Here is a 25,147-nt window from a genome sequence, read left to right on the forward strand (position 1 = left end):
CAATCCAACGTATGGATCCCAAATCTTCCCACCACCCATAACACGCCAGCTGAAATGGAGAACCTGACCAGCACATTACCCTTAAATTCATCTAGACAGATGATATTCACTACCTACTCTCCCTTTGGAAGATGTTTTTAAAATTCATCATTTAGGTGTTTATTTTTTACTTTTCAAAGTCAGCCTGGCACTTTGTTTATGATCTGAATTGTAAAGCCTCATTGTTTTTAACAACGATAACCAGGCAAACAACAAACTGAAGCAGCACACTTCCAACTGCTGCCAATCCATCTGTGCACACATAAAAATATCAACTTTCACCAAAAATGGTTTCAAAGGTCCATAAACAGCAGATTAAATCTTGTAATTGAAGAACAATAGGGTTTCTGCAGTAGAAACCAAGGCTTTGAAGCTAAGAACATTAAAGCATGGATTTTCCCCAAAAGCAACAGGCTTTGCAAAACATAAGGCACATGCCTGCCGCAGGATCACGATGAACGTGGAAGGAAACACTTAGTGGCACATTCTGGGGATGACAGGGAGGGAAGCACACAACTGTGTGTGAGCACAGGCAGCCCGAGCTGCCCGGCACCGAGAGCCAGCGCTCCCAGCCTGCCGTCACTATGCGCCGCCTGCTCTGTTCTTTTAACTGATGCAAGGACTAATTGAGACAGATCTGGTTCTTTCTTCTCTCTGCTGGAGGCACCCATGAGCATTGAGATGAAAGAAAAAGACTGGAAGTCCTGGTACAAGATAACAGAATTACCCCTAACTGTACGGGCAGGAATCATTTGCATTCACAGGGCTGGGGAGGCACCACCGGGCTACAGAAGAACAGAGAAGATTTTTTTTATTTTCTTCCCCACTGAGTTTAATGACTGGAAACAAAATTCAAAGTCCTTCATAAACCTGGAGAAAGAGCATGTTTTTTCAGCATATTTAATTTTCCCCTGTGTTCTGAGTTTCACACCCTGCCACCACCTACTTTCCATTTGCCTCGACTCCAAGTTACTGCCTGACAGAGAAAGCTCCCAACTGTGGAATGACATTTTGTGCACCAGGATTCTTCTTTTCTCCCAAGTGTGGAATGTCAATCTGTAGACCAGGATTTTGGTTGATTTTGGGGCTTTTTTCTCTCAAATTAAAAGTGAATTATTCTTTTATGACTAAACTTGGGTCTCTTGAGCTTTGAGCTCAAGAACCTGGGCCTGTTGCCAGATTGCTTGACTAGGACAGGAATTAATTTTTACTCTAAGCAGGGAACTTCTATCATTCTTATTGCCTCTTTAGAGGTATATGGTCTCTATAGAGATAGGCTGCTCCTTCAGCCTATCTGCTCTTAATAAGCTGCAAGCCAAGTCAGCAGGGCTCTCATCAAGCAATTTTCTCCTTACTAGTTTCTCTAATGTCTGCTTGATCAGAAGACAAAAACTAGCCGGAGAATGAAAGAAATGTCAGGGTATTTTCTTTTAAACCCACATAGCCCAAACAAAGCATGAAGCATCACTGAGTCATTTTAAATAATGTCCAAGGGTTTTTTTTTTTTTATTTCCCTGTATTCACCTTTTACTGGTGGCCCTGAGCAGTATCCAAATCTAAAAGACTTTCCAAGCAAGCATGACTCCCACTGGTTTCAGAGTGTTAACTAAGGAAGGCCTAGGATTACACCAGGATTAGACAAAAGACAGCATTTGCCTATAATAAATTAATTCTTACATTTAGGTGTAGATAGCAGAAATTCAGAAACTGGAAATCAAGAATAAAAATATATCACTGGTAGAGAACAATGATGTTCAGCCCCAGGTGGCTGCCTTTTCCATCACTAAAGCAAAATGTTTACTATGCAGCACTGCCTGGTAGGAAGGGACCTTCTTACAGAGGTGCCAACATTACCACAAGTGCCAAATCAAATTGGATTTTCTTACCATCACAGGTGAAATCCTGGACATCTACATCTTGGATTGGAATATCCTTTAGGAAAAAGGGTTTCAAGCAGCGTGGATTTCCACTGACAATTCTCTTCTTCCTCAGCCACTTCCCCAGCCAGGCCAAATGGCAGTTACAATTAAAGGAGTTAGCCAGCAAATTACTGAAAGGGAACAAAACATGATTCCATTACACATGAACATACAGAAATACTGAAATAACTACAGGAAGATGAGGAGCTCCAAGTCCAGGCTCTTTCTTGTGTTCTGTTCATGTGAGATCCCTCCTCCATCCTGCAGATCAGGGAAGCTCTGTGCAGGTTTTATATTAGGGCTGGGATTGCAATTAAAATATATATAGAGATATGTTTATAAACCAAAGTGCTTAAAATTATTATTTAAACATACTTACATCACTACCAAGGCTGGATTTATTGTGGAATTCAACCCAAGCTATGGCTCACACCCAAGTCTAAACTCACCTCACAAACTGCACCCACGTGTGCATGATCTTCAACATGATCATGTACCTGCCCCAGCACTCTCACACCCTCCCTCTGCCTCTGCCCCAGCCCATACAAACCAGAGCCACTGGAAAGCTGAATTTGGGCTTCCTACTGAACCAGCAAGGACAGTCCTATGTATGTACATACATATATATATATATACAGCAGCACTGTCATCTCGAGCCACTTATGAAGTTTTCTCAGGTCTGGATATCTGTAGTGAAAAGCATCTGCCCTGCTGCCTTGTGAACTTTGTGGGGTCTGCTTCAAATCTTGCTCCAGCTCCTGGAATATCTTCCATGCAGAGCTGCAACCTGCAGCCCCCAAAGCAATCACCTGACACCTCCACCAGAGGGATGGAGCCTTAGCCTGGCTTAGCAGCTCTTTCCTAACTCAACTTCAGATGAAGGAAAGAGACTGAGATCCCTGGTAAAAAGGGAGTGCTGACAATGCTCTGTACAGAGACAGCCTCGCTCTGAGGTTCCCTCATGGAACAAGAATGAGCTCTCAGGGCCTGTGGATGGAAAATGAAGTAACTAAACTAATATTGATGGAATTTTCACATCATGTATGAATGTGTCCTAGAGTTAATATTTTGGCAGCACAGAAAGAAAGATGATAATGAAATTTCTTTAAATCATAGTGTATCTTTTAAGACAAGAAATTTGAAGGCAAGAAACAGGCACCTCAAGTGCAGGTGTAGTAGCTGAAGTAGCTTGTAAGTCATCTTTGCAAGATGCTTTCACAAACCTAAACATGCAGTCAAAATCACGTCAGAACTTCAGCCTAACAATTCCTTCAGGAAACAATAGTACTGAAGACAAAAACATGTGGCACAATTGAGGTGGGGCAGTTAGAAAGCAAACCCAAAGCAACTCCTAAATTCTCTAGGTTCTAGGCCAACATCACAATATCATTTACAGCTGCTCTCAGCACTGCAGCACTTCAATCCCTGCTCTGCCCTGGAGCTCTGGGGTTAATCCCATGTGAATCTAACACAGGCTTATGGACACTGTGGAAAAAGGAGAACTGGGGGGGGCAGAAAACTCAGCATAATGTTATAAAAATACTTCACCTGTTTCACACTAAGATTCAAATGCTGCAGAAAGGTGAGAAAACCAACAGGTTTCACAAGAGCTTTCAGGCAGAAGGTGAAAAAAGCACTGAAAGCAATACTCTAATTCTAGCTGCTTTCCTTTTGAATTGTTTTCCACTTTCTTTAATCCATAATGGGACCACATGCAGGATGCTTTGTGTATTTTCCACACTGATACACTTCGGCATGAGCAGAGTGCCTAAACCAAATGTCTAAAGCGCCGATGCTGAGTGTGCCAGTGCTTCAAAGGCCATTTGTTCCACTGATGGAAGAGAGTGAGATCATATTCACAGAACTACTTGCATGACACAAATCCTCAGAATTTAATAACCTACAATTGGAAACAAACAGCAGGTGTGTATAATCTGGTTTCTGGAAAACCAGCAGCTCTGAGAGTAAAGGACATTTTGCACATTTAGAGAGTATCTTACCAAGATATATCAAAAACTTTCACAAACATTCAATCTACAAAACGCTCCATATCAAAAAATAGTAATTATCCCTGTCTAGAGAGGAGAGATTGTTTTGACTTAATGTGCTATTGCTCACTAGCTGAGCAGCAGAAACTATCCACAAAACCTCCTTTTCCTCTTGGCAAATACAGGTTAACATATGATGTAACATGTTTGGAATCTTCAGTTTAGATTATGCTTTTTCTCAGCAAGTAAGAAAGAAATAGATTGTTACAGATAAAATTAACAAATTTAACATTGTCCCATTTAGAAATTCAAATCACTACAGGCAAAAAAGGGACAAATTTATCTTGTCAGCAATTCCACACATCCTTCTGCCACTTTAGCAGCATCTACATTTTATCTTTGTCCAGCTGCAGAGCAGGGATTTTTAGCTTTAATGCAGTATGAAGTTCACAAATGTCCCTACATGCATGCTCCTTCCCTGGAAAGACTGTGATGCAACTTTTGATAGAAATGTAAGATGAAGTCTCTCCTTAAAGTATCACCTGGATAAAGAGATTTCCTACTTGAATTGGAATGGAATTGAAAGTCTGGAAAGGCTATTTATATGCAAAAGCTTTACTGAGGAAACTGACTATTCAAGTGGAGTTCTCAAATCAGAAACAGTAATGTTGGGCAGAAAAATTGATGTGAAAACTCATCATTAATAATCAGATATTACAAACAATAGTGATTTACCCCCTCAGACAGAAATACAGCAATCAGACTTTTAGCAGAGATTTTGTACTAACATTAAATTCAGAAGTGTTTACTCAAGGACATAGACATATTTGAAAAATCAAGGGGAAACAGAAGTCTTGAGGAATGAAATATGCATATCCTACTACAAGTGCCTCTTCAAAATTGCAAAGAATATTAACTATTTAAATGGATTCTAGTGACCTGTTAGAAAAACAAGCTGGAACACCTCTGGATGTTTCTGAAATTAGGTTGAAAATATATTCTGGAATTTGGGTTAAGTTTATACAAGAATAGTTGTTTGTCATTCTGGCATTAGCTTCATGCAGTCATTTTAATAATAATCCATGGAAAAGCAGTTCTGCCTGCAAATATCTTCCTTTCACTGTGTAAGGACTAAAAGACATGACTGAACTCTCTGTGTGAAGAAGTGCAAGTGCACTTCAAACTAAGATGCTACAGTGCCTAGTTTGACCAATAAAGAAATAAAAATTGCTATTTTTTTCCATAAAATAGGTGTTCTTCCTCTATTGAAAATCATTAGATAGGGTATTATTTTCAGAGTTGTCCATGTTTTCAGAATATCAACGAGACTGACTCACAAAGGGTAAGAGAAAAAGGAGCAATGTTCTTTAGTGCTGTAAATATGCCAATATAAAAATGGAAATGGAACTCTGCATGAATTTTTGCCTCCCATTGATAGATGCAAAAGTAAGGCATTCCAATTCCCAAATAGATCCCAAAGTGTGGGCTGAACAGGGAATGCAGTCACACCAACTAACTTCACTGGTGGTGTCATCCAATAAATCCACGTACAATGGAGCACTGCCGGGAAATGAACAAAGCTGAATTTTGTATTTATATGTCAAAAATCACCATGGCCTCAACCCAAGGTCTAAAGAAGTCAAAACCACACCTTTTCTGTCTGTAGATCAAACACAGAATGAAAATGTGTCAAAGAACAAACTTTTCCACCAAGACACAGCAAGGAACCAGCAGGATTATAAATCAGTGCCAAAGCAATGCATTCTAATTAGCAGCAGCTTTAATTGCTCTCGCTAGAAAGAGCAACAATCTTTTCCCACAGATGAGGAAAGAAAATGGGCTATTTTCTAACAAAATATGATAAAGAAAATTCTATGAAAGCAAGGTGGGGATTTCACAGACTGATTCAGAGAATCCCTGTACAGTGGCAGCCACAGAGGGAAGCACAGGGATAACTGAGAGGAGCAGGCACTGCCTGCAGCACAATGACAACAAGCTTTCAGCAAGTGCCACTTGCTTTGACCAGTCAATAAAAATAATCTGCTTGTGTTTCTCTCTATGTCCATCAATTTCAAGGAGACTCTTGGGACTACACAACATAAAAGGAAAGAAACTTCTGTGTTCCTTATGCTGCACGGAGTAAATGCCAAAATGAGAACTGATTTGCTGAAGAAAAGTTGCCACAGCAAAGGGGAAGTGTGAGCAACAAAACAGCTGAGGTTGAACACTTCTTTCTTTGCCCAAGCATGAGGGAGAATATTTTCCAATCCTGAAATGCAATGGAGAGTTTATTTTGACATTTTGACTGGACAATATTTTCATGACAGACAACACCAGGGTCCCCTCTCACAGCTGGAAACAGAAGGCAGACTTTCTTTCCATATTTATCAGTCTGTACTTTATTAAAATGGATACACCAAAACAAGCATTTAAAAGTATTTAAGAAGAATTGAAAATATTTTAAAGAATGACTGAGAAGTGCAAGAGAATTAAAATAAAGCTTAGGTTGGGATTTTCAAATTCACATTCCACACTTGACTATTTGGTCTTCTTCAGATGCTCTGAAAATCCAAGAATTATCTAGTAGACTTCTGATGTTTAACTAATTTAACTGAAATCCAGAAAGCTGTTCTTACAGAATCAGACTCTACTGACACTAAAGCAGCTTCAGGGAGCTGAGTGTGTGATAAGCTACACCCTTTGAATCTGCAGAAATTGTTTTACGTGACCTTCCCCTGAATGTTGCACTGGGCTATGACACAGCAAAACACAGTCACCCTGCCTGAGGCTGGCAACCTCCAAGTGTTTTAAGCCATTCTAGGTGAAACTATTCCATTTTTTTTTTTTTAAATCACACCTTGTATCCTCCAAACCTGTGTTTTCAGTAGGATGGAGCTTTCTCTCCCTACACAAGGTTTTCCATATAAACTGAAACGTTGTCTGTTTCTAAAGGAAAGCACAGAAGAACAGCACCTTGACATGTTCATGCATAAAAAGATAACTTACATTGTAGACAAAGAGACCAGTGTGCTGAAGGCTCCAGGGGTGATGGTGCTGATGTGATTGTCATACAGAGAAAGGAGCCTCACTGAGCTCAGGCCAGCAAAGGTGTCGTTGTTTATACAACTGATGGAGTTGCTCCTCAGCATCCTACAAGGATTAAAACAGGGAATTAGGAATGACTGGGAGGGGGTAGAATTTCAGGATGAGAGGTGCTTTACCAAGGACATCAAGAGATGCTTTGGAAAACATTCTGGTTTTATTGATTGCTGAAGAAGAATGCAGGCAGAGAAGGGTTAGATTCATGTAAACATGGTCTCATGAATTTAAAATGCATCTCTTCCACTCAACATTAGAGGCTGATGGCAGATGCACTTCTGAAAGCAATATGGAAATAAAATTATTACTAGTGACAAACCTGAAATAAAAACAAAAGGGTCAGTTTAATAAATATCTGAGAGTAAGCTGAGATGGATTTCAGAGATCAATTGAGAAAGACTGCCAGAAGTGACAGTAACAATACTGGCTGCATTACTTCTGCTCATGTCCTGGATGTTTTTTGTAATCCACACTGCAAAAGTATGGAAGGAAACAGTATCCTCATCAAAAATCAAGGAATATCTTAGGAAAGATTTCCAGACCTGGCACAGGCTCTGGAATGTCATTATCATCATTAATTATGAAGACAAAACCCAGTAATCATTCTATAAAATGGTCTTTGCTTGGCATTTGTACCAGATGAATCAGTGCTGTGTTTTGAAAGATACATCTCTCTGAGTTGTTATGGTAACAATGAACTCGACAATAAAGACCAATTAATCTGAAAGACTGGAGTATCTTGTTTCACTCCATTGCAAAAAAGGCTCATGTGTATTTGTTACACTGCATGCCAATCAATATCTGGGTCTGTAAACATCACTGCACTGTTGTGATATTCCTACTTAGGTGAAAAATTATTCCGTAATTAAAGCACACTACCAGAGATCCACAAAATGCATGCGGCTCGTGCTGTGGTTGCAATGAATTGATCCTCCAAAGTGAGGAGGGTTAACTCCTGGGTATCAAATCCATGCAGTGAACAGGGGAAATCCAGACCCCCTTGGGAGTTTGAATTTAAATCTCAGATTGGTATCTGCCAGCTGGGCATTGACATTCTACATCAATAGCTACCTGAAAATCACTAGAGAGAGTTTGGGTATGGCTGGGAAAACATTCCCAGTGTCATCACAGACAATCCATGTTTGAGGCTGAACATTGTGCTGCTTTTGCATCACTGGCCTCTGTGCAGTTACCACGGTCTCTGTAATTTTGGGATTGCAGCTGGGGTGAAACTGTGCCAGGAAAGACCCACAGGACACAGAGACACAGCTCTGCCAGGTCAAGAGCACAAGCTCTAAAATGACCAGGTAGTGAATGAGAGAATAAGGCCCTTACTCAGCAGCAGTAGGAAACATTTCTGTGCCCTGTATGGATGTATCAGGCGGAACTGCAAGATGGGATGGATGAATTTGAATGTCAATATATCCTGCACACTGATTTATTACATTGCAGGAACATACAGTCTTTTAAAAGCTGGACCATGACCTGACCCTGACAAATGCATCCCCTTTGCAAAGATTACTATTTTAATGCTGAAAGAAAGTCAATTAATGGATGGCAATATACATCCCTCAAGCCAAACCCTCTGGTTTCATATCATGGCTCACCACGCACTGTGTGCCCTTCCTGAAAGAAAACTTAGACTCCCAAATCCTCATATCATGCTGTGTATATTTAGACTGCTTTATCAGCTGGGGGAAATGTAGGTCAGGTCAGCAGGATAGTTTGAATGTTAAGCATCTTTTTATTAAAAAATGCTGAATTTTGTTTAGGAGCACTGCCACAGGCTGCTTTACAGTATAAAAATTAATTTAATATCTATGGGCAGTATTTTCAAATCCCCTAGTAAAGTGCATACATTAAATTAAAGAACAGATGGCTGCAACCACAAAAAAATTTAATGGAACAGCAAAAGTTCCATATTTGTCATTACAGAACAAAGTCCTTGAAATGAAACTTGAATTTCTTTTTACACTTGAGTAAGGACTGGACTGACTGTATCATGATACCTTGCAACATAAGTAGTTTTTTTTGCTAATGAATAAATTGTAGATTTTAATTGTATTTTGATTCTTAGAGCCTATTTCTTGACAACCCCACCTAGTCAAGTGCTTTCTTTCTACAGCTCCAATCTGGATGGAGGAACAGTGGGAGGATGGACAAAGAGACAGCAAACATATTTCTACATGTCTTGTTTCCACAGGAAATAACAAAACAGTAAAAGCTTTAAATGATTGGAAGTGCACAAATTTGACACATGACAGGTTCCCCATCATGTTAGTCCTGTGAAAATCTCTCAATTTTACAGAAATAGCACACAAATCTCAAACCTGCCCAGGACTAGAGATACACTGGAACCCTCATGAGCGCTCTACAAGGCCCAGCAGTAGCACTGGCTGTCCAATAACAGATATTTCAGCAGTGAAACAGGTTCAGGCTGAAGCTGAGCCCTCCTCCCCTGCTCAGAGAGGAACAAAGGCAGGGCTTTGCACTTACAGGGTCTTGAGCCCCGTGAGGCCCCTGAACATCCGTCCGTGCACGGATTCCAGCTGGTTCTCTGTCAGGATCAGCTCCTGCACTCCTGCAGCTCCGTCGAACGCGCCTTCCCGGATCTCCTTGATCTTATTGTTGCTTAGATTTCTGGAAGGACACAACCAGTCACAGTAAGAAAATCAGTAGTGTTTTACTCCAAAAATCACACTGGAGGAAGGAGGATAAGAATATATTCTTTTTAGTGGTTATCTAGAGAGACATTCAGCAAGGAGAGCATCCAGAAATTCAAGGGTATTCCTACTGCTCTTACAGATAGTTCCCTTGCACTCATCAAAGCCACAATTACTTCAGCTGTATCAAGATAAATTAAATTAATGCAATTACCAGCTTTTAACACCTCATACAGTTCTTTCTTATCTATGTCTCAGGAAACAGTAAGTGGAAGTTTCCAGCATCTGATTCATGCCCATGAAGTTATGGACAATGCTTGGGTCTGGGGGCAAGAGTCAGTTAATGTTACTGCCATTGAAATGGTGTCACAAATTGAAATATGGACCATTTTTATTCACTGTACCATGTATCTGATACCAACTTCAGTACATGCACTTCAACAAAAAACCACCACTCAAAAGGAAACAAGTATCTCTTGTCAGTTCACAGCCACTCCAATACACAGCATTATTTTCTAAATATTTACTCTGCTTGTACAGTCTCAAGATGTTTGCTTATAGATCAATATTAGAAAACTTTGATCTACAAAGTCAAATGAAGTTCTCCTGAAATGCAAAATTAATCTTTTGAATATTTCATATTTGTGAAAACCCCAGTGAACAGACAATTTCTGAAGGATAAAAATGCCATCAGAGATGCATAAAAATAAATGACATTTAATTATTTAAAACATTTATATAGAAGGCCTTAAGCACATTAAAACTTTGAGCCTGACTCCTTCAAGTATCTCCCATGATGTCCTGTATAGATTATGATGAATAATTCTATTTGTTGAGGTTTATGATAGGAAATATTGTTCTTTGTTTTACTATCTACAACAAAAAGGAGAAAGTACAAGATACGTTCTCGCTCCCAAGAAGATGCTGAATTCCAACACCATTACTCATGCAGAATAGCACATTAGTCCAGAAATGATCCCAGTACAGACACAGCATGAGTAATAGTTTCAAAATCCAATTTCAGGTGATATAACACAAATGACAAGGTATCAGATTAGCACCTGGGCTACTCTGCTCAGAAGAGCTGGCAATCTTACTGGGATAAAAGTTGACAGAAGACATGGAAAGAGGACAGCTTGGCCTCAGATAGAAATAATGTGGGTCTTGCTCTTTTCAGAAGTCATCACTTAATAAAGTAAAAAAAAAAAATAGAGCCTTGGAAATATGTTTCATGTGGGAAAGTGGAGTACACTGGTTTATGTCTGCTGAACAACTGTCAGAGAGTGGGCCCTACAGCATGTGGCCCATCACCTCTTGTGCTTTCTTGTGATCAGAAAGAATAGGAGCACGCCAGCAATCAGCCAAAAATAACATAAAAACATATAGAAATACTTACACGCAGATTTCTCTTTCCAGAAGTTTAGTGCTTTGTGCTAACGCTCACATGAAGAGTTTATGTTCAGTGTCAAAGCGAGTCAAGGGAGGATATTCTGACATATGCTTTTAATTTTGGGGCTCAGCTATTTCTCTAGTGGAAATGTTTATAGCTCAGCATCTCTTCTGAATGCTGGCATAAATAAATGCTCCTAAAGATGCCCCTCTGGTAAAGATCATGCCATGATGAAGATTTGCCCAGAAAATAATTAAGTAGGCGTTTGTGGTGGGAAGGGAGGTGAGTTACTATAATAGACAAGGACTTTACAGATTGCAAACTGACCTACATTTGTAGGTATAAAGTTTTATTAGTTACTTTTTACCATATAAAAGATATTTAAGTACATGTATTAAAACATGGGGGCAATTTTAACTGTCTAGTAGATACTGAAGGTAAAAAAGAGCAAATATTGAAGACAAAAGCTGGCTATGATCTGCAAAGGACTTGGCACCTTTATACAGTGCAAATATCTGAATTTTAATTGCTGCCAAAGGACTTCAGCAGATAGGCAATTCCACTCATTCGAGTTAATAATGCCTGATCTTTTCAGCAACACAAAATTATCCATAAATATGCCAGCAGTCTCAGAAGAAGCCAATTATAAATACCTTTCCCATGCAAAGATCTGAAAATCCAAGATTATGTTTAAATCAAAGTTGCAAGGCAGAGAAAAGAGAAGCTCTGCAACAACAAATAGGTAAAGATGTTAAAGCCCTGCATTCCTGCCTGGAGTATTGTCAAAGCACATGTTCTGCCAGCCTGGATTTTGTTATTTGTCTTCCTGAATCAGAGTTTCACATATCAGAATGCAACAAAAAAAAGTAGTAGGTGACAATATTCAGTCACAAAAAAGTTTCCTCCTAAAGTCTGAACAGTTAGAATAATAAATATGAGAAAATACATACTTTTCAGTCTAGAGTTACCAGAAAAAAAAAATCAGCTGGTATAAACCTTAAAAAATGAAAGCACTGTAACCTTTTGCCTGGTCTGCAACTCAGAGACCTCTAACATCCTTCCCAGCATTAAAGATTCTTTTATATGTGATCATCACACTTGACAAGGAAATTTTTATCAGAAAAAACCTACTGACAGTTTATAGCAAACTGCCACCACAGAGAAGCCTCATCCTCTTGCATCACTGAGTTTGTACCAGGAGCTCTTCTTGAAATACTGCAAGACAGTGGAAAAGAAATGGAGTTTTGAGATTCCTGTGCCCTCTGGCAGGACCCAAATGGGAGCAAGCCTGACCTCAGCCTGGTACTCCTGAAGGCCTATTCCATGAGGACTTCCTGATTTACCCTGGTGATGACATTTAATCCTATTTCCAGACTTTTATTTTGGGCAAGAGGTCAAAATAAATTTTCAGAAAGCCTGGGTGTGCTTTATGGGGGTGCTGTGAATAGGAAATGAAGAGCTCAAGAAGCTATCAAGGTGACATTGTTCACACAGCTCACTCCTCAGTCGCATTTTATTTACTTTATGGCTGAAGTTTATAAAAATATTATTTCTGTTGATCTCATAAATTCAACACAGAGCAAGTTGGAATCTATTCAGACTTAACAGAAGCATTCACCCTGCTGTACCTGCTGGGTCAATGTCAGCATTCCAGCTCCCCACTGCTGAGTTACTGATACACCTTTCCATCTGGAAAACCCCTGAGCCCAGCCAGCCACAAGGGATCTGCTTGATCTCACCTCCAACCCTGCAGTTTTATCATAAAAACAGCCTGTTCTGAGTGGGATTTCCCTGGAATATTTCTGTCTGCTGGAGATGTGTTTGGAATCTTTAAGCACACGTGAGAAGGAGAAGCCCAGTGCTGCTGCATTCCCCAGAGAGGGTTTTACAGCCTTTCCCAACAGTCTGGCTGGGTTTGATGGTGTGAGCTGTTTCCAGGAGCTGCACACCACTGAAAATCTTAAATACTACAGCCAGACAGTGAATTGCACCCAGTGACACCCCTACACTCATCCAGCAGAGCAGACTGATGGCCTCGCTGTAAAAAACACAATGAGCCCAAATGCCACCAAGCACAAGACGATTTCCAGAAAATAAAGTCTGTTTCTGTATAACAAGCGACAGATGACTGCAACCTCATTTGCCATGGCAAAATTCATGCTTAGGGGAAGGAACAACAGCTGTTTCCAAGGGCACAAACTACTTCTGCCTCCCCAAGAAACTTGATATCCTGGTTTTGAAACCGACTTCTAGTCTGCAAACTTTATCATGATTCAATTTTATTTCACATGTAAAATGTTCAAATCCTGGTCTGACACTCCATACAGCTCAATCTAGCAGAAATACTTACAGCCAAATTAAGCCTCCAAAGGCAATTACACGCTGGAGGTGGATTGGCAATGCCAGCTATTGGCAAGACAGCCTGACATTTCTAATAATAAAGACCATATTATATGTTCACTTTGTAACTTTGGCAAGACTTAACTGAATGAACTGTTAGATGACCCTTTCAGGTTTTGAGGTAAATATTTTTTATTACTCTTGTTCTCAAGAGAAGAGGTCAGTCCCCCTTCTCCCCAGCAGTGCATGAAGTATGACAGTTCACCTTTCTATTTTGAATGTGAGCTCACTGCTGATTTTTTTCCCTGCAGAAACAGCTGCTGGGACCTCAGTGGGAATGGCCACTGATTTCCTGTGGGCACAGGGGAATGGGCAAGCTCTAGAGATGGCATCTGGGGGCTGCAGCCTCTGCCTGTGGGTCAGTATCCCATTTCAGCAAGCAAGGGGTGTCCTTGTGCTCCCTCTGAGTCAGATACCTGGGGGTTTTGGATACTGAATCATAGCCAGGAGACCCCTCCAGGCTCCCACTGCCACAGGAGTCCCCAGGCACTTGAAGGTTTTTTCTCTAATTAACACCTGGAGGTATTGCCAGGGAGTGGTGGGGTTCCCAGTGTTGCCTCATGCTGAATTTGCTAGTTGCTGCAAGAAGAGAATTGCTCCCTTCCACAAAAGTCAAAACTTCACCCCTGTGAATGGGGATGTCTCCCCTCTCCCTACCATGAGACCCTGATGTGCTGAGTGAGAAGATCTCCCGCTGGAAACATCACTCCCTGTGAAAGGCAGAAGATTCCAGCTCCCCTGGCTGGAGGGCAGCAGGTCCTGGAGCCTTTCTATATCCTGGGGATGGGATACCCCCAGAAGTCCAAGTCCTGGAGCTGCTCCTGCTCTTAAAGAGCCCAGAAATGCAGCCCTGTATTTCTCCTGCACTTCAGGCAGATTCAAAGTGCTCCTTGCTAACCACTGCAAAATATCAGCAACACAGCTCTTGGAGCCTGAAGTCAGTGGGATGGGACTTCAGCCTTCAGAGACTTCAGCTTTCCCTTCACACTTGCAAGATCAGGTGAGGCAATGTGGTAAGAACACAGAGATCACTGGAGAACCCAGTAAATTACTTCTGGACTGGATTAGACACGTCTAGAAGAGTCTACACCATTCTTTTTATTCTACTGTAAAAAGCATTAAACATAAAGATGATTAAAATTTAGGTTATGAAAATAGCATTATGTACATGGGATTTTGCAGCTAATTATTGAAGTTGATTATTTTTTTTAAAGCACATACAGATATGTTAACCTTTTAAAAACCAGCAGGGTAATCTTAGCAATTTAATTACTAAGTAAAATGTGGCATCACATTGCATTATGTATGTCTGACCTTTAAATTTCTGTATCAAGAATTCAATTTTGTTTTGCATTAAAATGTATTAAATCCTAGGCTGACACATGATACAGTAAGGTTCAGCTTAGGAGGACTATTTACAGACAAATCACACCACGACAGCTAATTACATATTAGAGGAGGGGTTGGTGCTACCACCTTTTGTGAAGGTGGTCTGACACTTCCCTTTTTTTCCCATCATTTTATCTCTCTCTGGAATTCTGCTGGAGCTTTACCAGCCACACCAGAACCACGGTTCTCTGAAACAGTTTCTTTCCAAAGTTCCTTTAGCATGGATCTATCTCTAGTCCCAAAGTAATGTGAAAGACAACCAGAGGACAAGCATTCAAATATCCTTCAGATAGACATATTACAGATATTCAGGTTCAATTGGGGAAAAAAGCATATTTCAGAGGAAAAATAAATAAAAAAATGTATATGATTTAGGCTAATGCCCTGCCACTGCAAAGCTCAGAGCTGTTTTCTTCTGCCTAGGAAGCAATTCAATTTCCAGACAGATTCCTCCACCTGCTGTTTGCCTTCAACACTTAAACAGACAAGGAATATATGATGAGACAGAGTCAATACTGTCAATCAAATAATAGTTAGGTTTCCTGTAGCTTATACACACTAAAAAATGGGGATTTGACCAATGTTCTTCCTCTCTGATTTAACAGCAGCAGCAATCCCATCTCTGGCATCCCCCCACATTCCCCTTCTTGCATGGTGGAGAGGGACCTTTCATTAGCAGAAGGATTTGGCCTAGTAAAGGCCAAGTAAGAACTTGGAAGGAAAGGGATGTTTGTTTGCTTGTTTCCTCCTGGTAACCCCTTCTTTTCACAAAATGGAAGAAAGAGGAAAAGAAGTCTAATCTGGCTTTTTAAGGATCAGACCACTGAATAAAGTTGTGGTTGAAATGTTGGTTTGCTCACATGAAAAAACACCATTTTCACAAAGCCCCTTTCATTAAAATGGAGAAACTTCTTTAGAGCACCAGGCAAAACAAAAGAAATTAGTTCAGCTATAAAAACTTCCTAAAGAGCCTCTGCTTGGAGGCTGCCCCTAAAACCCAGCAAGAGACACTTTGTAGAGTGCAGCTTCTTTTTGCCTGAGTTTGACCTGCTCCTGCACACCTCTGATCTCAGCAGCTACCAAGGACAGATAAAAGAATCTTTTGTTTCACAGGAAACCCTCTTAAAAATACTCTCACAATGGTTTCATGCTGGATTTATGCCCAAAATACAGCCCCTGTCGAGGCATCCTTCCCTCTGAGTGATTGATGGAGACAGGAAGGACAGCACTGTGCTTCCCTACTGTAAATTTTAAATAAAGACAAATTATTCCAATTTTCAAAACATAAATCCTGAAGGTTTGATGAGGACAGATGCTTTCCAGTTTGTGTATACACTTATACAGCATGCATTTTTCATTCCTGTTTACTATCTACTTACACAGGGAACAGAGCACTTAACAATGTCAACAACATTTTCTGAGTGCACTGTAGCTACAAATTATTGATCATTCATAAAACATGAGCCAAATGTTTGTGATTAGTTCCCCAAGTCTGACGGCCTGTACTTACACAAACACAGCCTCACCCCAAGCCTGCAGTGCTGCATCTGAAACTCTTGCAGAAATAAAAAGAATCCCACTACAGTTGCCTCCAAAGCCCCTGAGATCTCACATGGATTCAAATGTCCAGGAAGCTCCAGATGGCAGAAACCACGTGAAATGAATGCAGAACAAATTGCCTGGTTTGGTTGGGCTCCCTAAATTAGTTTGATCCAGACAATGAAACCTTATTAAAAGCAAATAGTTAAATGAGACATTAGCAATGTCTCTATAGGGCCAAAACTTTAAATAACTTCAGAAGGATTCATTTTGAAGACTATCAACAGGTACCTGACATATTAATCTCTTTCCAAAACACTGCACTTATTAAATATATACAATGCACTATGCCAGGACTCTCAGCAGAATTCTACAGCAATATTTGAATGACTAATTGATACGTTTGCTAATTTATTCTCCTCTCTCAATAATGATCACCAGAAGCTGCCATTGTCCATATCATGTAATATTATTTTCCTTTTACTATTTGAAACAACCACACCACAGCTGGAGCCACACAATACATTTGAGAGACAAAACCAAAATGCTAAATGTCATCATCATCTCTAACAATAAGCATACATCAGAATAAACTCTGGGACAGAATTCCTGTCAGTCTGTATGAGTGAAAGACTAAGAATTGCAGCCTTAAAAACCCACTGAAATGTCAGCCTGGGGATCTTCATCTGCCAGTGTGGTTTAACTGTGCCTGCTCATCTAACAGGGAACTCCTTCAGTGTTGTTAAACCACAATAAAAAAGTGATTTCTACTACTGCAGTACTAAACCATAAAAAACTCATCCCTTCCTCCTTCCTTCCAATCCAAGGCTGCATGTATTCTAACAAGCAACTCAGACTTACATTTTCCTGAGGTTGGGCAATTTCTTGAAGAGTCCAACAGCTTCCAAAACAGAAATATCGTTGTCATTCAGACGCCTGAGAGGAACAAACAAAGAGATATATAATAATAATAATAATAGTAATAATAATAATAATAATAATAATAATAATAATAATAATAATAGTAATTCTTCACAGATGTCTGTAGCTATATCCCTGTGACATTCAGGGCTGCCACACAGAGAACCATGACCTTTGTTAAGCAAGGCACTCTTTGCCATCTCTCTGACTCCTACAAGTAAAAGAGTTTAGCTTTGAAGGAAATGGGACATTGAGCACTATCTATAGTAAAAGCTTAGGATGCCTTAAAGAGTGTAATGCCAAAGGACATTGTCAGAGCTCCTTCATCTTCCAGTGCATGGGATAAGGAATTATTGACCTAATCTATTACACACAAACCTCCTTTGCGTGACTGAAGCTCTGTTGTGCATTCTGCTACACGGGACAGGCAATTGGAGATGTGCTCCATGTAACCAGAAGGGCTCTGATTTCAGGTCCTTTCCTGTAAAAGTCTGCTGATCCTCAGAATGAATGTGAAGGCCACTGTCTTGGCAGGCTTGGGATAAAATTCTTTCTAGAGTCTTTGCTGCATTTCTGGATGTCTCTCTTATTTTTTCTTCAGATCAATGGTTTTTATGGGGTTTTAAATAGAATAAGTACAATAAATAACTCAAAAAAACAAAATTTTGTTTGAAGGGGCTACTAATGCAAGAAAAGAACCAGAATCTTCAGTTGCTAGGCAATAAAAATGTTTTCTCATACTCAAATTTCTTGAAGTTACATTAGTTTAATAAGACCTGTTCTACCCAAGCAGCAGACAATGCTGAGATAGAATGAGCTCCCAATCACAGGTTCATTCAAAAGGTCAAAACCATTTCTTAAATGAATATAATCAGCTGCCAAGGCAGAGGACTCCAGGACAGAGTAGAAAGTAAGGACACAGCTTGGGCCTGGCCAGCATTGGAGGAGGACACATGGCTGGTGCATGGGGCTGTGGCTCCTTTCTCATCCCCACAGCTCCACAAATGCTGAGAAATGAGATGAAATGAGAGTTGTGGTGCAACTCTGAAATAAAATCAGCTTTCCCATTTTCACACAGGGATAAAAGTAGGAGGAGCCTTTAATTATCTGAGTCCCTTTTCCAGCCTTTAAAATGAGAAAAACATGTCCAGCTGAGCAGCCCTGGGAGAGGCACACTTACAGATCAGTGGTGTATTCAGGGAGGTGAGTGGGCAGTCGGGTGAGTTTTTGGTTCGAGCAGTCTACGATTGTCCCCTCGCAGCGACACTTCTCGGGACAGACAAGGTCCATGAAACACTTCCCAGTGAATTTACTTCTGTAATCCTCTGACCCTGCAATAAAAGGAAAATATTTTCCAGCAAACAGCTGTTGATAACTGCAGCAACCAGAGGTATCATGGAATCCATCCTCAGGATGCCTCCTGTCATCCCCCAGCTCCCGCACACAGTTTTAATACTTGCCAAGGACTTGTGCTCAGCAATTTTTAAAATTACTCCCAAGACTTGTCCCTGGTTTTTCACTCTCCCCTTAGCAGACTAATTCCTTGTCTAACAAGCCTACCTGTTAAGGTATTTTCCAGCAAAGTCACTTTTTCCCCATTTGGAATCTAGTCCAGCAACAAGGAAAAGGCATCTCATGAAGGAATTCAAATGACAAAAGACTTAAAAGATATCATTTAAAAGTCCCAAATGTTCAGACCTCAGCTATTAGAGCTGTTTTTTAGAACAATCTTTTATTAGACAACCTTGTCAACTTTCCAACAATTAGATATCTTTATTAACTATGTTAAACAAACAGCAAAGGAAAGTAATAGCAGTTTAAATCATTTTCATTTTAATTAAGGAATGGGTAGAGTGTACTTAGTGAGAAGCACTCCCTGATGTACCATTACACCCTGATTGCCAGACCCCTTTGACTGGGTTTTTGACCCATTCTAATGAAATGCTTTTCCAATTAGGCTGAGTGAACTAATCTGTCCTTTTCAGGTTTGGTTTTTCTCATTTAATAGCAGCAGGTTGGAAACTCGATCTCAGTGCTTCAAGGAACCAGGAGGATTAATAAATGTGTATGTAAGCAAAGTGCTGCCAAACCCCCACCATGCAATTCCTGCCCACTCACTTCACATTTCATAATGGAAGCACCAGAACCATTGCAGGAACCCTATGCAAGGCCCAGGGACTGTAATTACCAAGAAGCATTTTTCAAGTTTTCCAAATTTTTAAAAGTCAATTACAAGGCTTTCTCAGAGAGAGGAGCTGAACAAATGTTTTAAGAACCCAAAAACATCAACGAAAACTTAAACCTGATCTGAAATTTGTTTACAGAGACTTGATGACACTGATCACCTGTTTCCCCTTCCCAGACTGATAAATACACCACTGCCCATTTTATGACCACGTATTATTTTCTGAAAGAAAAAAGACGTTTCCTAAATCCACTGTTATTTTAATTTATGTTATGCATTATCTCCTCAGGGTGATGCAGTGTAAACAAGCAATTCTCCAGGCAAACTAACACTTTGATCCCACAGACACACTTTGGTTTAGTTTTGTAATTCCAGGTTGGACTATGGGAACACTGACATACAGATTTGTACCTTACTACTTTAGTGGTGCTAAACACTTTGCTGGTTTTTGTACTTATTATAAATTATACATCTAAAGTGAAACTTCACTGACAGCACAGCACTTAAAGGTATTAGGACCACTGGGCATTTTAAAGCACTATAAAAATACAGGCTAAGATTCTCCCCACACCATTATTACTTAAACTCTTATCCTTTTAAAAAAATCTAACATTTGATTTCCAGTCCTAGACATTCCAAGTATGACAGTCAGAATGTTTGGTTGGTTATGATTCCTTGGAAACAATACCCAAAGACAAATAGTTATCAGAATCAGAGTTTATTAAAACTGCTACAATTCCAGTACACATTGAATAAGCCACCAATAATCAGTGGTCAGAAAGTGTTTTGGAAATCCTCAACTTAACCCTTGAAGAAGCACTTCTAAGTTTCCTAGTAAAAGCTTTTGTATAAAAAAAAATCACACACAACATATAGTTACATAGGGTAAACATTTATTAAGTAAAATTTTTAGTCTAGTGATGGATACAAGATTCACCTTCCTATGGGAAAAAAGGGATGCGAGAGTAGAACTCTTTATAAATGAGAAAAAGCAGTGTATAACACTGGAGGGTGAAAAATCAACTTTTGGATTTCTCTCAAGCTTTCTGGCTGAACAAATGAAGAATTTTAGCACACTTTGACTTGTCACCCACTCTCCTGATGGTGAGGCACACAACCTTCCACACTGCAGCAGCAGAAGTAAGAAGGTGATGCTGGCTGGGCATCTGTGCACAGCTACCACCACTGAAACAGGGAAAAGGCCTCTCAGCTCAGCAGGAGAGGAAGGAAACAAACATCACCTTCATATTTTTGCTCCTTCTCTCTCTCTCTTTTTTTTTTTCTTGAGTTTAAACAAGAGCTACTCAGGTAATCACTGAGTCAAAAGTAATCAACAGCCTGTATGTGCTCAGCAAGTACTCAGTCATCTCTTAGGCTGAGAGACAGAGCAGAAATCACCTGCCAAAGACTAGATAAAATTTACTATTTGACCTGAGCCTTGAGATCACTTGGACAGGTGGCTGCTCTATTAAGATATTCCCATCTGGGATAGCAATGTGAAATTCAGCCATCTGCTTGCAGAACTGTTTTAAGTATACATAACCATTCCTCCTGACTGCCAGGCTCTGAGAGAACACAACAGGACTCAGGAAGCACAGCTCACTTCCACAGGCATGGAACACTCCTTGCACACTGTAAAATCATCTGTGGAAAGCCACAGAGAAGAGATGCAGGACAGAACATGACCTGGGAGTCTTTAGTAATTCAAATTAGGAAGAATTAAAGTTTGCTGTAAAACAAGTAGCCAAGGCCTGTGTGTAACTGAGGGTAGCAGTGGTTGGTTGGTTTGTTAGTTACCCTGATAACATTTTTATTTCACAACCAATGTGCCACCACTATCAGGTACTGTGATTTCTTATTATCATAAAACAAACACACCGTGGCATTCTACAGAACTGAGATAAAGAGACATCACATTTCCAAGTGCTCAAACATTCTATGTGCCTTTCTGATACACACATGGAGAATGAGGCAACAGAGAGAAATACCTTCTTGTTCTACTGTTCTTTTAAAGCATTGTTTAGAAAGCCTGAATTCAGTTTTTAAAACTCTGCCCAAACGACTTAAAAAGGAGCTCTGGAGGATCTGCTCTGCTACAAATCAGGCTGTCTCAACAGGGCTTGAAAAGTGACCTGATACATTCACTCTAGAAAATGATCCAGCTGCCTCAAATTTGGCACCAAAAATATCACCATTGAGATCAACTGGTCTAAAACTTGAATGAAAAACCCAGGAATCTCAGAAGTTCTTCATATAACCACAAGATCACAATTCTCATAGGGAATAAAAAAGAAGTGCATTTTGTGGTCATAATTTCACATTGCTAGTGTTAGTTTTTATCAATAACTACAGATAAACTCTAAGAATCCTGGATGTCCTTCTTTTGATAGCTCCACAATAGAGATGTGATAAATTTGCAAGACAAGGCAATATTTCACCATAAGAAAACTTCAGTATGAGATTCTCAAAGTCCTTTATGAATAGGTGTCATTATCTCTGTGTAGGGGAGGAGTTAGGCAGAAATATTTTGAAGATCTTATCTGAGCTGTCAAAGCTAAGATGGCCATTTGGATTTGCTGACTCAGCTTTGCCCTGTGGAATTATCAGTGGTGTTTCCACACAGGCCATGATAGCCATGTCATTGTCAAGAGATAAAAGACAATATTTTGCAGACTCTTCTACAGTTTTTTGCATTATATTTATTCACAAAGCAATGCCAGCACATTAAGAGCTGGTCCAAAGTTACATTGAGTGGCAGGTGTCTTGCTGCAGAAATGGCATCCAAAGTGTATCTCAAGTAGAAGGATTCACTGGACAGCTCAAACAGACAGATGCAGCTTACATTATGCACAAGGTAAGGAGACAAAAGTGATTTTTCATCTCTGTAGGTACAGCCAGAGTCACCCCTGAATATTAGCAACCAACAGAATGCCCGAGACCTTCACTGTGAGAGCAATTAAACAGATTAATTACTTAGAAATAGTTATTCTGCATGCAAGCCCTGTGGAAAGTCTGTGCAAACATCAGTGTGGCTCCCTGGCAGTGCCTGGGAGCCGGGTTAGCAACACTTCACCTGTTCCACCGTCCCCGTGCGGAAAGGGAAAGGGAATCTCTCACCTTTCGATGCTTCTGCCCCAGCAGAAGTATCCAGGCATGCCATGCTGCAGGGAGTATGCAGCCTTCCATGGTGCTTGACAGAACCATGTTCCATTTGTATTGTTCTACCACATGGTTAGATCAAGCACAAAGGAAAACCCCATGGACAGCCAGAGTCAGAGTTAGGCAGCGCCAAAGAGAGAGGAGCGTTGAGAGGAAGCAGCATGGAGAAGCACAAGCTGAAGGTTCACGGAGAGCTGCTCTCCACTCCACCCATGCAAAAAGGTGCTGGATACAAGAGGTCATCCTTTATGCTACTGCAGGAACACCCTGGAGCACAATTGGGGTTAGTGAACACGAACAGAGCCCGGGCGAGTTCAGAGACAGAGCTGACACAATAGAAATCACTACCAGAGGAGTGCTCACTGCTCCTCCCAGAGAGCACCTGCAGCTCCCACCACACAGTGAATGCCCAATCTACGCTGCTTTTTATTACTTACTCTCTCCTGGTGTTTCCCTTCAGTAAAAATGCCATTTAGGTTTGCTCCATTTCTTTAAACACAACCTTAGAAGTACCGCAGCCCATATTAATAACAGCAGATTCTGAGCTGATGGCCAAGCTGTGGCCTTAAATGCTCCCCGAGTGCCCCTTGAGCCTGATTTCAGCTCCCAGAGCCCCTTCATGCTGGTGGCACTTACACTGACAATCTGTAACTGCCACTGCTTTGCTTTTCCTTTTTATTTGGTTTCCTCTGCACTTTTCAGCAGAGTAGCACACACATGCTACTACAGACAGAGAGAGCATTTTGTTGTTCTGTTTCTGAGCATATTTGTTAGGTTTTGTACATCACTTGCTGATAGAAGCAGAGCATTCTCTATTTCTGACATCCTGAATTATTTCAAACAGCTTTGTTCTTGTAACTCATTCCTGCAACTTTGACATCTAAAGCAGGGCATTCAGTTCAGGCTTGACTGCTCCCACTGGAATAAAGCTCTCACTGACTCCACTGTCTGCAGAGCTGTGCCAGTGGACAATGATTTGGAAAGTCACATCTCAAATGCTCTTGCAGGATTCCCAGATGAGAGAGGAAGTGGCTGTCCTCTGCAACTGCTCACAGTGTTTTGCTGGACTTCAGTGAAGGTCAGTGCTTGTGCTTTTAAATACAAATCACTTGCCTTAGTAAGGGGTTTGCAGTGCCCAAAGAACAAAGTCAGCACCAAGCAGATTATTCATTACCTACAGGGAGAACAGCACAAGTGCTTGAGCAGAGATGACAGATAATACAGCAGGGGTCTGTGCTTCACCATTTTGCCATGACCCAGCATTGTTATGCAGAAAAGACAACACTTGAGTTACTTGGGAACTTCAGGAGATAAGTACACTGTTAACTTAGCCACCCCAAACTGTGGGCTTGGTTCAGCAATGAAAGAAAGGCAGTTTGATTTTGTCTATCTTTACAATGTAAGAAATAAACCAAAGCACTTTTTCAGGGGAACTTAACACAAATCTTCCATCTCCACAAGCTGCCAAACTAGTCACAGTCTGAACTGATAAAAACATTAGATTATTCATTTTCTTTTGTGACTCATGCAATGTGGCACAAAACCACATTAATTTTCTCACTTGATTAATTCAAAGTATGCATAACCCTGGAATCCACACCTCATTTACTTAGAAATTATATCTACAACTAGCATTCCTGATAATAATTTTGTATGGCTCCACTGAAGAAGGATGTAGAATCCTATATCCTTATTCCTACACTGCTTTAATTTTGTTTGGGCTTTTCAAACAAATTAATCCACAGTACTGTGCTAAACAATGACAAGTAACAGTTCATATCTTCCAAAAACTTTTATATTATATACTGGTTTACAGTATTAAGTGGGATATCTGTAATAAACTCAGTAATTTCAGCATCAATGAACTCTTTCAGTCCTGCTAGAAACAAATGCAGTGTGAGCTCTGCAAACACCTTCCTGAGAAACCCCATGAGAATATTTTGAACAAGTCTCTATTCCTTTGCTGCACTAATTAAACATCACACAATAACTGCCTAAACTAATCATCAACTGCAATGAACAAGAGGTACCAGCACACAAAGAAATCCATCAGAATCCTAATTTATGTCCCTAGAATAAGGAGAGCAGAAATACCAGGAAAGAACACTATTTTATAAATCAAATTTAAAAAATAATCCATAAGTCTTTGGATGTACATAAGATCATCCTGCATAAATGTTTGCAAAAAAGAAGTTGAAAAATGAAATACATCTCCAGCTGTTTGCCAGCTTCCATGAAAACTCCTCCCTTTAGATACTTTACACACAAACAGCATTGTATGGTTTGCTCTTGGTGTTCATTCACTTCTTGTAATCCACGTTTTGCTAATGGGTTCCTGAACCTGCAGTTTGTAAAGGATTTGTACACAGGACCCCATTTTTAACTTTCCCATCAGGGTGCAACACCTCAGGAAACTGCTGCAGTCTCAGAATAGTCAGATGAAAAATTTATTGTCC

At 40.2% G+C, this 25,147-nt stretch overlaps 1 protein-coding gene across 3 annotated transcripts in view; it reads right to left on the reverse strand.

The window, feature by feature from the left end:
* The window catches only part of SLIT3 (slit guidance ligand 3), a 468,211-nt gene that overhangs the window by 89,094 nt on the left and 353,970 nt on the right, over nucleotides 1–25,147 (reverse strand). For all 3 annotated transcript variants that reach the window (XM_058848842.1, XM_058848841.1, XM_058848843.1), the window contains exons 16-20: nucleotides 18,528–18,678; nucleotides 17,288–17,362; nucleotides 9,542–9,685; nucleotides 6,953–7,096; nucleotides 1,926–2,089 (exon numbers count right to left, since the gene is read on the reverse strand). In XM_058848842.1, the coding sequence (XP_058704825.1) occupies nucleotides 1,926–2,089; nucleotides 6,953–7,096; nucleotides 9,542–9,685; nucleotides 17,288–17,362; nucleotides 18,528–18,678 (678 nt within the window). The remainder of the gene's footprint in view (nucleotides 1–1,925; nucleotides 2,090–6,952; nucleotides 7,097–9,541; nucleotides 9,686–17,287; nucleotides 17,363–18,527; nucleotides 18,679–25,147) is intronic.

This window comes from Poecile atricapillus, chromosome 13 (genome assembly GCF_030490865.1).
Source record: "Poecile atricapillus isolate bPoeAtr1 chromosome 13, bPoeAtr1.hap1, whole genome shotgun sequence".
NCBI classification, from domain to species: domain Eukaryota; kingdom Metazoa; phylum Chordata; class Aves; order Passeriformes; family Paridae; genus Poecile; species Poecile atricapillus.